This window comes from Tiliqua scincoides, chromosome 1, assembly GCF_035046505.1.
Source record: "Tiliqua scincoides isolate rTilSci1 chromosome 1, rTilSci1.hap2, whole genome shotgun sequence".
Taxonomy (NCBI): domain Eukaryota; kingdom Metazoa; phylum Chordata; class Lepidosauria; order Squamata; family Scincidae; genus Tiliqua; species Tiliqua scincoides.
The window spans coordinates 134,713,842-134,728,342 of NC_089821.1; the positions used below are offsets into that span (position 1 = coordinate 134,713,842).

General features: G+C 42.8%; 1 protein-coding gene across 2 annotated transcripts in view; it reads right to left on the reverse strand.

Moving 5' to 3' along the window:
• The window catches only part of KPNA3 (karyopherin subunit alpha 3), a 49,107-nt gene that overhangs the window by 27,434 nt on the left and 7,172 nt on the right, over positions 1 to 14,501 (reverse strand). The window contains exons 2-7 of one of the 2 annotated variants that reach the window (XM_066634228.1): positions 14,082 to 14,126; positions 10,990 to 11,079; positions 10,739 to 10,768; positions 10,603 to 10,655; positions 10,421 to 10,516; positions 1,605 to 1,690 (exon numbers count right to left, since the gene is read on the reverse strand). In XM_066634228.1, coding sequence (XP_066490325.1) covers positions 1,605 to 1,690; positions 10,421 to 10,516; positions 10,603 to 10,655; positions 10,739 to 10,768; positions 10,990 to 11,079; positions 14,082 to 14,126 — 400 coding nt within the window. Of the gene's footprint in view, positions 1 to 1,604; positions 1,691 to 10,420; positions 10,517 to 10,602; positions 10,671 to 10,738; positions 10,769 to 10,989; positions 11,080 to 14,081; positions 14,127 to 14,501 lie in introns of both variants that reach the window. The other variant, XM_066634141.1, reaches the window with a different exon arrangement.

Below are 14,501 nucleotides of genomic sequence, written 5' to 3' on the forward strand. Positions count from 1 at the left end.
GATTATTTCAGGAGGCCAAGAGAAAGTAAATCCCATCCTTCCAAGCCCAGTTCCTTGAGCAAGGTGGTACAAGTAAAAATGTTCCTTATGTGCCAAGTAACAGCTCTCCAAGCTGGCTGAAGTTTTCATTTTAATGAGTTTGAGGCATGACTAGGCTTGCAAAGACTGGTGTATGCTTGCCCCTTGTTTCAACTATAGAGCAGCGTCAACATTAAGACAATATAGCCATTGCTAAGGCCACACCAATGTGCAGAGCAAAAGTCTCTTTCATCCAACGTGGCTATGCCCTATGTTCTTCAGGAATGGAACGGTGGTGAATAAAGTGGAGCGAGGTACAGAGGCCAAAGATGGGGATGGGGGAACAACGAGGATCACTGACAAAGGAAGTGCATGATGGGTGAGCAGACAAGTGGTTCTGGCCATGTCTGAAGATAGTTCCCAGAAGCCACAGAACACTGCTGGCCCATCCACATTCTAGTGAAAAGTGAAAAACTCCTTGTCCTCAACTTTACTTTCTTCCTAAAGGTGATCTTAACTGGTCTGAGTCCAGCTTAGACAAGCAATGGCTGGGAACAGCTCTAATACAATGCATGCCTATTCTGAGGCAACACTGAGAGCCTGAGGGGCTCCCCAACTTTTGCTTCCTTTTCTAAGGCACATTATGATAAGCATATGATTAGTCCAAATGAGCTTGTTTTCTTTCCTAAACAACAGCTACAAGAAGAGAACAATTTGGATCAAGACTGAAGTATGGGAGAAGAGTGAAAGAGAAAGAGTGAAAGTCTGCACTCTCTCAGACCTAGTGCAGATCTCTCCACCCCCCCCCCCCGATATACTATGGTGGAAACAAGCATGTTAAGTCAATAACAAACATAATGTAACATGGAGTTTGGCCTTGCTTTTCACAGCAAAACAGCCAGCAAGGTGCTCAATCCCACTTATTTCTGATTTAAACATGTGAATAGGGTCTCCAAGTTGCTTATCTTGAATAAGCAGCATGCTTACAAAATAAGCATCTTATACACCAGGGGTGTCCAAACTTTTTGGCAGGAAGGCCACATCATCTCTCTGACACTGTGTAGGGGGGCCGGGGAAAAAAAGAATTTCAAATTTGAATAAACTTACATAAATGAATATATTAGAGATGGAACTTATACAAGTGAATGAAGGTCTTGCAATAGCTCAAGGCCTATAAAAGGCCTAGCACAAAGCAAGGGCGGCCTTTCCTTTGCTGTTGCTGCTGCATCACAGACATGAAACAGCAAGCAGTGAAGGGAGCCCTCATCCCACAGCTCATGTTAGAGGACAAACAGTTGCTCTCACGCTGAGAGCAACTGCATCAGGCCAGCATGGGCTCCAGCAAGTCTCCTGAGGGCTAGTGGCTCATTGGAGACCAGGGGCTTCCCACGGGCCAGACTAGGAGTCACAGAGGGCCGCAAGTGGCCTCCGGGTCAGGGTTTGGGCACCCCTGCTATACACAGAAAAGTCTGAAAGAATTCTTTTTAAAGCTAATAAGCCACATAAAGTGGCAGTTACATACATACATATTTTCAACAACAAGTGTATGTACCCATCCCCAAAAGTAAAATGCTTAAACCACTTACTAGACTGTACAACAGCTTGCGTCTGTGCAGAAGTGCCTGATGCTATGTTAGTCAGGGCCCATGCAGCTTCAAACTGTAAGGAAGGGCTGTTTAAAAAAAAAATTAAAAATATAGTCGGAATAATATTTGCACTTTGCAGTTAATGCCAGCAGAGAAGTGTATGCTGAGACACCACTGAAGCATTTATTGCAATTATACTATTCCTCATGCACTTATCTTGAAAAATACATACAAAATGTAATCCAACATTTAATTATTGCTAATGAGAGAGCTATGAGGTGAACTGTTACACAGGCTTTTTCATGCTTTTTAAGGGTAACACCATTTTTGCAGAGCAGCTACAATGACAACATTTTTGCCATCAATGATTTTTGATAGCTCCTTCCTTCTCAGGATTTTAAAAAGCATATCTATATTATTTATTATTAAATATTTGTATAGTGCTTTCTGAGTGTGCAAAATGTTTCCCATGAATCCCTATATTGCATCTGAGGATGACAAATAGTAAACTTACAGTGAGTTCACAGCAGAAGTAAAATTCAAATAGGGGAATTCAGTTCATAAGAACAGTCCTGCTGAATCAGGCCGTAGCCCATCTAGTCCAGCTCCCTGTATCTCACAGTGGCCCAGAGAGCACACAAGATAACAAGAGACCTGCATCCTGGTGCTCTCCCATGCATCTGGCATTCTGACATAGCCCATTTCTAAAATCAGTAGGTTGCAATACACATCATGTTACGTGAAAATCCCCTTTTTCCTTTTAAGTTGTGGTTTTTATATCTGGTTATGTATTATGGACTAAAACTCATGCAGGCCAAACCTCAAAACACAGGACACACTTCCCCCAGCACACTTTTCCAAAAACCTTGGTCAAAACCACAAGCACATGGATTACACAACCCCCATTTCCCTGCTGGTCAATGTAAGCATTGTATTGTTTTAAGAGATATATGCAAAAGGGTCTTCTGATCCAATCACTGTTATGCAAACCCATTAAACCTCAACACACAGGACAATCAAGTCAAGTCAAGCTCACGGTGACCACATCCCCATCCCCTAGTCAAGGAGTCTGGAAGAGTAAATTGTTGTCTCAATCACTGTAAATCGTTGCTTATATGTCTCATTGTTGTAACTCAACCACTCTTAAGTACCGTATGCAAACTGCCTTCAGGGGTTGGTCAAGTTCCCCCCCAGGAGGCCAGCCATGGCTGATAGCTGACTTCCTGATCATCCTGTTTTGCATGCTCCACGTGCCCCACTGTGTGTAGTGAGCAAGCGCATCCAGATCAGCTCTAGGTCACATCCGGGTCATTCAGGTCAGCATCCAGGTCAGCAAAAATCCTTTTAAGAGAGGGAGCTTCACCACATGCTCTCTCTCTGGCTGCCCTTCCAAGGCAGAGGGTCCTCCATAGGACTCTCCACCCCTCCCCATCCAACTGCTTTTCAAGACAGGTAACTATATCTGCATCTGGAACCTTTTCCCTTTCCCCCCCTTCTGGGATGGGGGAGGCGCAGCTGCCCATCCTCCTACCAAGTTCCCCCCCACCCGGGTGCAAATGGCCCCCTCATCCCCTCTGTCTTCTGGGTGACTGCGGAGATAAGGCGAGGGGGGCGATTCTCCTGTGAGTTTGGAGCACAAATTTATTGCCGTATAGGCAAGTATCTGCAGTACGTATTGTCTTAGATTGTCTCACAGAATGAGAGTAGGAAGTGATCTTCAAGGCCATCAATCCCCTGCTTGAAGCAGGAAAATCTTTGGAGCATGACCAAATGATGCCTGTCAAGTCTCTGCCTGAAGACCTCCAGAAACGATCTGTTTGATCCATTTATCACAGAATTTCTTGAGGGAGCCCTCATTTAACTAGAATTGAGATGTTAAGACTGATGGCAAGGAAAGAATATGGAAGCATCTACCTGTGGGGTTTTGTAAGCACTTCATAATATTGCCAGAATGTTTCCAAAAAGTTTTCAGTTGGTGAGGTTACACCATTTTGCCAAAGCTATTCAAAGAATTTCTCACAGGAAATAAATGGAAGTTTGAACTGAGGAAAACCTGATGCCCCCCCTGTGTTGCTGTGAGAGCCCCCACTTGCCCTATGACTGGCCTCAGCAGTTCTAGGAGCCCTGTGAAGAATTCTGGGTGGAGTTAGTGATGTTTTTGTATAAATAGCTGTCTGGCATCAATGTGGTAGAGTGAGAAAAGAATGGTACATATTATAGGAGATCTCTTTGCAAAATGCTAACCCTAGCTAAAGTGAAACAATGCATGGGATGCATTTTCATGAAATGGAACACCACAAACCTTGATACAACTGAGTATTTGGACATTATTAAAGGAAAGAAATTCTGCACAAATGTCACACAATTTGTTTTGGTTCTTTCCATAATCAATTAACTGAAACCTTATTTCCAAGACTTCTCAAACACTTGTCAGGAGAAATCACCAGTGTGTGCTTACAGATATCTCTTCCTTGAATTTGCTGAACTTTAAAATCTTGTTGTTTTAGACTGGGAAGGTCACCTTCAGACAATGCCATTTATTCTTCCAGTCTCCTGTGAATGTTGCATCAATTATTATGGTGCATGCATGTTATGTTGAGAAAATGCAGTAACATGAAAACTATCTTCCATTTAATGATTTTTAATACCCCAATTTGAGTTCCAAAATGTGTGTCCCATCACTCTTTATATCTGCAGTTCACAAATTCCTTTCCCATTTTGCAAATGACTTATCTGCCTCCAATTGCAGCTCTCCTGTCGCTGTATCCTGTGTCTCACTGTCTCTGTGCTGTCTGCAAACACCAACAGGAAGCAGACAGGGCTGTAAACAACATGACATTAACAGGAAGCAGGATGGAGGTCGGCTTGCTTCCTCTCGCTGCCCATGTCCTGTTAGCGTTGCACTGTATCCAGCCCCCCAACCCGCTTCCTATTAGCATTTGCAGACAGCACAAAGACAGCAAGACATAGGAGACAGTAACAGATAAGGAAAGAGAGAGGAGCAAAGGCTGATAGGTTCCTACTGCTTCCGTGTATAACCCTAAACTGTGGACAGCAACAAATCCTACAAGAAGCAGTTCACAAATTCTCCCCATTGTGCAAATAACCTATCTCCTGCAGGTACAGGGGGACAACAATGTCTGCATATGAAATAATCACATCATAAAACTAGCCTTACAACCAAAAAAAGACAACAGCAGCCAGGGGAAAAGAAACTCAGCAGGATGATCAAAATAACAAACATGTTTTTGCCAGGCACCAAAAACCTAATAGGAAAGGGGCCATAGAGTCCTCCAGGGGCAGAAAATTGTAAAGCCTGGAGACTGTAACTTAAGCTTTGCCTCCATGTCAATCCCTCAAACTTATGACAGCAGAGGAACACAGAGCAGAGCATGAAATCATGGAGACATGGCGAGCAGAGCTGTATGGAAGGAGACAATCCCTTAACCTGATTTATGAGAAGTTTACACAAATCAAAACTTAGCAAAACTAAGCAGTTTTCAATTTCATTGCTCCTGATGTTAAATCTGAGTGACATGTAAAAAAAGCATCAAACATATAACTGAACCAATAAGACAGTATATTCCTTAATGGTAGCTCAAAAGATTTTGGCTATTAAAGGTCACAAATGCTGAAAAGAGAGTCCATGAAGTCATATAAGATGGCTGCGAATACAAACGAGGAGCTGCATTCAAGTGCAGGTCAAGGTTCATGAATCACATGAACAAAGAGGCAAACCTTACATTGCATGAGTGTAACAAGGTGTTGCTAATATTGCATAGCAATGTTGCTGATATATTGTATACTATTACATTTATTAACTTAAATTTGTATGGCTGCCTTTCTGTCCCATTTCAAGGCCATATCAATTTTGCTTGAAGTTATCTTAGCTGGTTCTTTAATGAAGTAAATGGAGTGAAAATGGACAACTTTGCTTTCTTTCGTTTTTTTTGTATTTTGACTTGCCTGTCATTTTGGAGTTCAGTGTAATTTGTGCAACTTTTTCATGAAATGCAAGAGTCTCTCTGAGCTTCATCAGACTGGGCATGTTGCTTAGTGATGAAACTGTGCAGCTTTGTTACACTCATGCAATGTAAGGTTTGCCTCTTTGTTCATGTGATTCATCGGCCTGGCCGATGCAAATACATCCAACAGATGGGAACATTTCAAGAATACCGTTTACAACACCGCCTTGTCCATATTCGGCAAGAAGACCAACAAGACGGCAGACTGGTTTGAAGCTCACTGAGGAGTTGACACCAGTCATTGAGGAAAAGAGGAGAGCTCTAGCAGCATACAAAGCCTGTCTCAGTGAGCGCAACCTGCAGGTCCTCCGAGCTGCTCGCAGCAAAGTCTAGCAGACTGCCAGGAGATGTGCTAACGACTACTGGCTCCAACTCTGTTCCCAGATACAGATAGCAGTTGACACGGGCAACATCAAGGGGATGTATGATGGTATCAAGCAGGCCCTAGGTCCAACACAGAAGAAATTTGCCCCTCTGAAGTCTGCCACAGGCGAGGTCATCCAGGACTAGGCACAGCAGACAGAACGCTGGGTGCAGCACTACTCTGAGCTATATTCCAGAGAAAATGTAGTCACCGAAGAAGCACTGAACAACATTGAGTACCTGCCTGTGTTGGAAGAGCTTGACAGTGAACCAACCCTAGAAGAACTTCACATGGCCCTGGACTCCCTTGCCTCTGGCAAGGCACCTGGGAAAGACAGCATCCCTGCTGAAGTCCTAAAGTGCTGCAAAGAGATCATCGCCACTGAGCTGCATGAAATCCTCTGCCTCTGATGGAGAGAAGGTGGAGTACCACAGGACATGAGGGATGCAAACATCACACTGTACAAGAACAAACGCGACAGGGGTGACTGCAATAACTACTGTGGAATCTCTCTCCTGAGCACTGTAGGGAAGCTGTTTGCCCAAGCTGCACTAAAGAGGCTTCAGGTACTTGCAGAGAGCGTCTATCCAGAATTGCAGTGTGGATTCTGAGCCAACAGGTCCACCACTGATATGGTATTCTCCCTTAGACAGCTGCAGAAGAAATGCAGGCAACAACGACAGCCACTCTTTATAGCCTTCATAGATCTCACAAAGGCTTTCGATCTGGTCAGCAGGGATGGCCTTTTCAAGATTCTCCCCAAGATCAGATGTCCACCCAGCCTCCTCAGTATCATCAGGTCTTTCCATGAGGACATGAAGAGCACGGTAGTCTTTGATAGTTCAACATCAGACCCCTTTGACATCCAAAGTGGAATGAAGCAGGGCTGTGTTCTTGAGCCGACCTTGTCTGGAATTTTCTTTGCTGTCCTGTTGAAGCATGCCTTTGGAACTGCAACAGAAGGCATCTATCTCTGGACCAGATCAGACAGAAAGCTCTTCAACCTCTACAGACTAAGAGCAAAGTTCAAAGTCCAGCTGAAATGTCTGTGTGACTTCCTCTTTGCCGATGATGCAGCTGTCACCACCCACTCTGCCAAAGATCTTCAGCTGTTCAAGAATCATTTTAGCAAGGCCTACCAAGACTTTGGACTGACAATCAGCCTGAAGAAAACACAGATCATGGTACAGAATATAGACTCACCTCCCTGCATTGCAATCTCTACGCATGAACTGGAGGTTGTCCATGATTTTGTGTACCTTGGCTCAACGATCTCTGGCACTCTTTCTCTCGATACCGAGCTAAACAAACGCATCGGTGAACAGCTACCACGTTTTCCAGACTTACGAAGAGAGTATGGTCCAAGAAGCTGAACATACCAAGATCCACGTCTACAGAGCTTGCGTCTTGAGTACACTTCTGTACTGCAGTGAGTCCTGGATTCTTCACACAGGACAGGAGAGGAAGCTGAACGCTTTCCACAAGCACTGCCTCCGACGCATCCTCAGTATTACCTGGCAGGACAAAGATCCAAGCAACATAGACCTGGAACGAACTGGAATCCCTAGCATGTATACTCTACTGAAACAGAGACGCCTGCATTGGTTTGGTTATGTTGTGAGAATGGACGATGTCCAGATCCCAAAGGATTTTCTCTATGGAGAACTCATGCAGGGAAAGCACCCTACAGGTAGACCACCGCTGCAATACAAGGATATCTGCAAGAGGGATCTGAAGGCCTTAGAAATGGACATCAATAGATGGGAAACCTTGGCCTCCGAGAGTCCCGCCTGGAGGTAGGCTATGCAGTATGAAGAGACACTTGCCCAACAGACTGAGGCAAAGAAGGAAGGCCTGTAGCCAAGGAGACAGACCAGGAACAGACTACATTTGCTCCCAGTGTGGAAGGGATTGTCACTCCCGAATCAGCCTTTTCAGCCACACTAGATGCTGTTCCAGAACCACCATTCAGAATGCGATACCATAGTCTTCCAAGACTGAAAGATGCCAATTAGGGGATACAAAATATCACAAGGGTTCAGAAAACAATGAACATCGTTTTGTACAACAAGAGGAGAATCACTTGCAGACATTTCAAGTTCCTTTGACTGCAAACAAGCAGTTCATTAAACTGTGATGCCTTCACAACAAAACTAGCGAAACATATTCTACTATGTTTACTAGAACTGGAAAGCATCACGAGAAGCATCTCAATATTAGAGATCACAAGATCTCATTCACAAGCACATTGCCTCTTCCAACATGCATTGGTTCCATGTCTGCAATTAAGCAGATAAGAAGCAGACATCTCATAAAGTATGAAAATGTGTGATAGTCAACAGTGCATGAGAATTGGCCAAACCCATGACACTACCAAGTACATCCCTCTATAAATCCTTGCCGGGGATCTAGGCTCTCTCAAATGTTTCATAGTGCTGACTATTCCTTCTGGATGCAATGTAATAAGTAAAATTGATTCCAAAATTGGTACAATGAAGGCTAGTTAGAAACATTCTTTCAGCAATTTGACAAAGGTAGCAATACTTCAGATTTGAACCTAAATAGGACAGGATATATGACACAAGGTGACTAACTCTGAAACTTTAGGAGGACAAATACAGAAGGTCCCCAACTTATAGATATTCAAGTTATGGATGCCTCACTTACAAACAGGCTTGGATGGCGCTTTGAAGCTGGCGCAACTGTGAAAACAGTGGGAAAAGCAACTAGGGAAGCTGCTTGGAGACAACTATAGCAGCTCAGTAACTTTGAAGATAGCAACCCCTTGCAGCAGCAATGGAGAAAAACAACTGCTCAACAACACTGGATAAAACTGAACATCTGGGGATTACTAGGGGCAGAAAGTCAGGAGAAGACGAAGGAAAGAGTCAGCATGGCCAAAGAAAACTGGGTACAAGGAGAGCTGAGATTTTGTGAGGCATACTGTATGAGAAAAAGTGGACCCTGAATGGAAATGACTCCAACAACAACAAAACACAGCCACCTTTTACCACTGTCTAGTAGGAAAAGAAGAGGGGGAGGGGGAAACTAGAATCTGATTAAGGCCCCCTACAGTTGCCATTTACTCTCCTTAAAAAGCAAGAACAGAGAAAAATCAAACAGCATAAATCTGATAATTTAACTAGAGTTAATATGATTAAAAATTAAGACAAAAGGAACATACTAAAGACAGCAACCTTCTGAGCTGTAATTGAGCTGGCCCAGTGGAGACTCAAGAGGCATACTTTTGCCCACAAGCAAGTATTTGGATTACACTGGCTCCCCAAGTTATGGAAAGCTGCACTGGCACTTTCAAACAGGTGCAGTACATGCTTTAGTGGTGCTTTTGCACAAGTGCAATAGTGTCAGGCTGGTAAGAACCAGATGTTTCAACTTAAGTTCAGACCACTGAAACCTAACCTGTACTTAAGTAGGGGACATAGTATAACAACTTTTCAGATCTCATTATTTCTGAACTCCCTAAATATTTCCCAGAAATATTTCCCAGAAATATTTCCCAGAAACCATTTCATAGTTCTGAGCACATTAGCTCTGTGATGACATCTAAAATGATGATTGTCATGTTTCCATCATAAGGAACTGATTGCCAAAACACGTGCTACACAAGGTGTTAAACTGGGAATATGTGGTTCAGATGCCAGAACAATACTTCTTCCCACATTGTTATACAATAATTTTCACTTTGTCTGAATAAACTAACCCAAATTACAGCCCAATCCTCAGCTCCCGTGGCACGCAGCTTCGGCAGCACCGAAAACGGCTGCCACTGGATGCTGCATGCCATGGGCTACCGCAGGTGGCACCTTTCGTCCCCTTCTCCCGGGTAAGGGAAGTAGCCCTGCAAAGGGGCTACTCAAGTTACTGCCGACCAGAAGGTCAGTAGTAAGGTAAAGGCGTTCATGTAGGGCACCGAGCCCCACATGAACACACAGGATCTGGTGAAGTAGAACTCCACCGAACCCACCTCACTCCCTCCCCCGGCACGTCTCCCGCCCACCCTCTCCACACCTCCCACCTCCCTGACACTTCTGCACCCCACCCACTCTCCGCCTGCCTCCCCCCTCCCCAGAATGCCTCCTCCCCACCCCTGCTTACCATGCCACAGCTTGGCAGTCCATGTGACCACCGAGCAGCAAAGGACAGGTGCCTGTCTGGCACTAGCCCAGCGCCGGCCAGTGTTGTGCTAGCATGGGCGCTGGTCTGGCAGTAAGCCTTGCAAACACTGTCGCAAACTGTTTGCGACAGTGCATGCTGGCAGGAAGCCAACGTGCCAAGCTCAGAATTGGGCTCTTACTTTAGTAACAAGCATACTGAAAAGTGTACTTGACTGCAGTCATTCAACTTACAACATACTTCCAGACATAACTCCAGTTTTTACGATACAAGAAGAACAAAGCAGTACTTACTTATCATCCCTTTCTAGACATTTGACCAAAATTGGTAAAATTCCAGATTTTATTAGGTCATCAATAGGAGGATTTCTGTCACTCGATAACAGTTTTCTGTGGAATTAAAATAAAGCAATGTAAAAAAAACAACCAGTAATTGTACTTTAGCCTTCCAAATAAAATCCAAAATAAATGCTTACCGTGCAGCTTGCACAGCACTTAGTTGGATAACAGGATTATCACTTGTAGCATTCTGCAGCAACACAGACTTCAGAAAGTTAAAAAGTCAAACAATAAACAAATTCATCTGAAAAAAACAATAGTTTAATAACTTACCTGCAGTATAGCTTCTAGTGTTACATTTTGCTTAAAACAAAAGAGAAATTGTTTGTTACAATTATAATTTCAAATCAAATATTCTTTGCATAATGAGGAACATATCATTTATTTTAAAATAATGATGCCATCTTTCAATTGAACTGGTTTTTCAACAAATGCCCAATTAAATTATTCAAAAGATAATTTAAAACAAAAAAACAGAGGTAATTATGGTTATGATTGGGATTTTTTAAAATTAAGTAACTTACTGCTTTGAAGTCAGCATCAACATCTGAATCTTCTAAACTTTCTTCTTGGGGCACATTTCTTTTTTTCAAAAGATGTTCATCTCTTTTGTTCTGAAAAGAAAGGGATCAAGATAGTGTCCATTAATACCCCTTCATATGGTCTAAAAAAGCAGATCCTTAAAATGTTACAGGCACAATACTATTATCCCTATAGAGCAGGGGTGCCCAAACCCCGGCCCTGGGGCCGCATGCGGCCCTCGAGGCCTCTCAATGCGGCCCTCAGGTAGCCCCCAGTCTCCAATGAGCCTCTGGCCCTCCAGAGATTTGTTGGAGCCCGCACTGGCCTGACGCAACTGCTCTCAGTGTGAGGGTGACTGTTTGACCTCTTGCGTGAGCTGTGGGATGAGGGCTTCCTCCACTGCTTGCTGTTTCATGTCTGTGATGCAGTAGCGGCAGCAAAGGAAAGGCCAGCATTGCTTTGTGCAAGGCCTTTTATAGGCCTTGAGCTATTGCAAGACCTTCATTCATTCATATAAGTTCACCTCTAGTATATTAATTTATGTAAACTTATGTAAATTTATTCAAATTTAAAATGTAAATTAATTCTTTTTTCCCCCGGCCCCAGACACCGTGTCAGAGAGATGATGTGGCCCTCCTGCCAAAAACTTTGGACACCCCTGCTATAGAGCACGAGTCTCCAAACCTCGGCCTCGGGGCCAGATGCAGCCTGTGGCCAGCCTCAATCCGGCCTGTGGCCAGTCTCTTGTCCTCTGAAAGCCTCTGGCCCACTTGGCCGAACGTGACTGGAACTGTGCTCTGGTTGCATCTGGAGAGTGTTCTAAGGACTTTGAATGAATGAGCCCATTCATTCATTTATTCACGCATCTAAGTTCAATCTCTAATTTATTTATATAAATTTTATATTTAAATTTTTTTTCCGGCCCTCAACACCATGCCAGATATTTGATGCGGCCCTCTGGTCAAAATGTTTGGAGACCCCTGCTATAGAGAAACTTGCAACTGTTAGATTACTTAATACAAATTAAAATGAATCTAAGTGAACAAAGTTCAATGGAGCCTGCATCTACTTATGCATAAGTAGGATTGCAGTCTTACAACCAGAACAAATGCTACTTTTAAATCACATGGTTTCAGGTGGTTATTATGGTTTTTTAAAAAAACTGTAATTCCATGTAGAAATTAAGATTCCTTCCCTCACCTCACCCCCAAACTGTGATGACAGTTCTTTTCACCTGATTCAAATAACATCTGATAGGGAATTCATATGGTAATTGTGTATGTTCTGAGGTAATTTCAAATATCTTTACAATTGATGCAAATAGAGGTGGAGCCTGACGGATATTTCCCACAAGTTAACCAAGCTCTGAATGTTTCAGTGCATTTTCAAGTGGAAAACAACCACTAAAACAAATCCTAAGTGAAGAAATTCCCACATAATAACTAAACATTTGTTCTGGCTTTTAGAATGATATGGGGAGGAGTCAAAATAGTCAGAAAGTATTTGGAAGTCAGAAGAGCAACATCTAGAATACAGCAGTATTTTTTTAAAGGGTTCAGTTTTTTAAAACATTAAATTTCTGGGACCATTCTGACCCTGAAACACCTCAAGAATATGCATGCAAAAATCTGGATTCCCCATGAATCCTGATTGAAAATGAATCCCAGAAAAGCTTTTGTAAACCCTGTTAGCAGAGTATGAGGGCCAAAACCTATCCAATTTTCTGGTGCCAGTGCAGCTGTACCCATGAGGTGTGCACTGCATCCTATGGTGGGGAGGCAGTCACAGAGGCATGTGTTCCCTTACCTCAGGGCTGCATTGAGACTGCACCAGTGCTTGAAAGTTGGATAGGATTGGGCCCTCAATTAGCTTGAAAAACTGCATGTGAGAAGTAGATTCTAACTCAGGGTGTCAAACATAAGGCCTGAGGGCCGGATGCAGCCCCTGGAAGCTTTTTATCCAGCCCTCAGGCTCTCAAGCTGCTGAGCAGTTCTGAGGTGTTACTGCTGAAACAGCAGCCCACATGAAAAATGGGCTTTCCCCTATCTTGAAATACAATCAAGAGTTGCATATTTTCTCTTCTGCCATTTGCAGTTAATAAGCTTCTATATGATAACAAAGTGCTGATTTCTGGCCATCAGCTGCTTAGTGTCACTTCGGGCCCTTAGCAGGTACCATGAATGCTAACTTCAGCCCTCTGTATGAAATGAGTTTGACACCCCTGTTCTAACTTATGCAAACTCAAGTCACAAAAAAAGGCAGATAGCCTTTCTGGTGCCACAAGATCCATGTGTCTTAGAAAATTTGTCATTCTTTTTTCAATTATTATAATATTTCTTGGATAGAGAATTTAAAAAGGCACACTACTGGGCAAAATTCTTTTCCCCCACATTTGGGGCTTTGTACCCAGAAAATATAAATATCATACAATAATCAAGTTTATTATATCATGATAATAGCCAAGTTTTAAATAAAAATAATATGCTTTCAGGAGAGAAGGGAAGTTTTAGAATTTTATTGGAAAAATTGTCAAAGTAGTAAAAAGTTGGGTGTGCTGTTGGGGACGATTAATTTTTCCTCTTTACGCTTATAATAGCATTTGCTTTAAAATACTTCAATTGAAAATTTAAGAACTAGATTGCTTTTAAGATCTCCCCTCCATTTTTTCTGATTCAGGTAAAGCCACAAGATGAGTTGTTCAAATCCCAAGATCTTTAAAAGCTCAATCTTATGCCTATCTGCTCAGTAATAAATCCCACTGTGTTCAATAGGGCTAACTCCTAGGAAAGGGTGCATAGCAGTGTTTTTCAACCTTTGTCCCCCAATATACCACTTCTCATGATTCAATTATCTTAAGTGCCACCAGAAGTAACTAGGGGTGGGTCCCCAGTCTCCTACTTTATTTTGGGGATTGTGGCATGAAAAAGGTTGAAGAACACTTCTCTACAGATCCTGAATCCTAGACACAATTATGCATACGCATCACAAAACACTAGCCAGTGTTTTGGCAACAACACAAAAGTGATCAATCAAATCCTGCATGGCCCTGAACTTTTCACACTTTAAACCCAAGCAAATGAAGTAATATACTCACCTTTCTAAGTTCAATTGTCACTTCATTTCTATGTCTTCGCATAGTCTGTAAAGGGAAAAAGGTTAGAGACATACAATACACAAATTAAACAGCAGTTCAGAGGACAGTAGTGTTTCAGTTTGAATAATGTGTTTTTTAAAAGCCACAACTGTGAGCCAGAGTTGACATAACAGTGTCACATCCCATGCATACAACATAAATTATGCTGATTCAGTGCATCAGCTGAATGGAAAGATCATTTAAAATCCAAGATGGCAGGAAGAGGTAACAAACTCTTCCTTAACCCTACCCTGCCACCTATACCCACCATTTTGATCCTAGAGGACCTCACAAGTCTAGATACAACCACAATAAGAAGGAAGTGCATTCTGAAAAAACACTTTCAAGGAGAAATCACAAGTGGGGGGGAATGAGATCTCA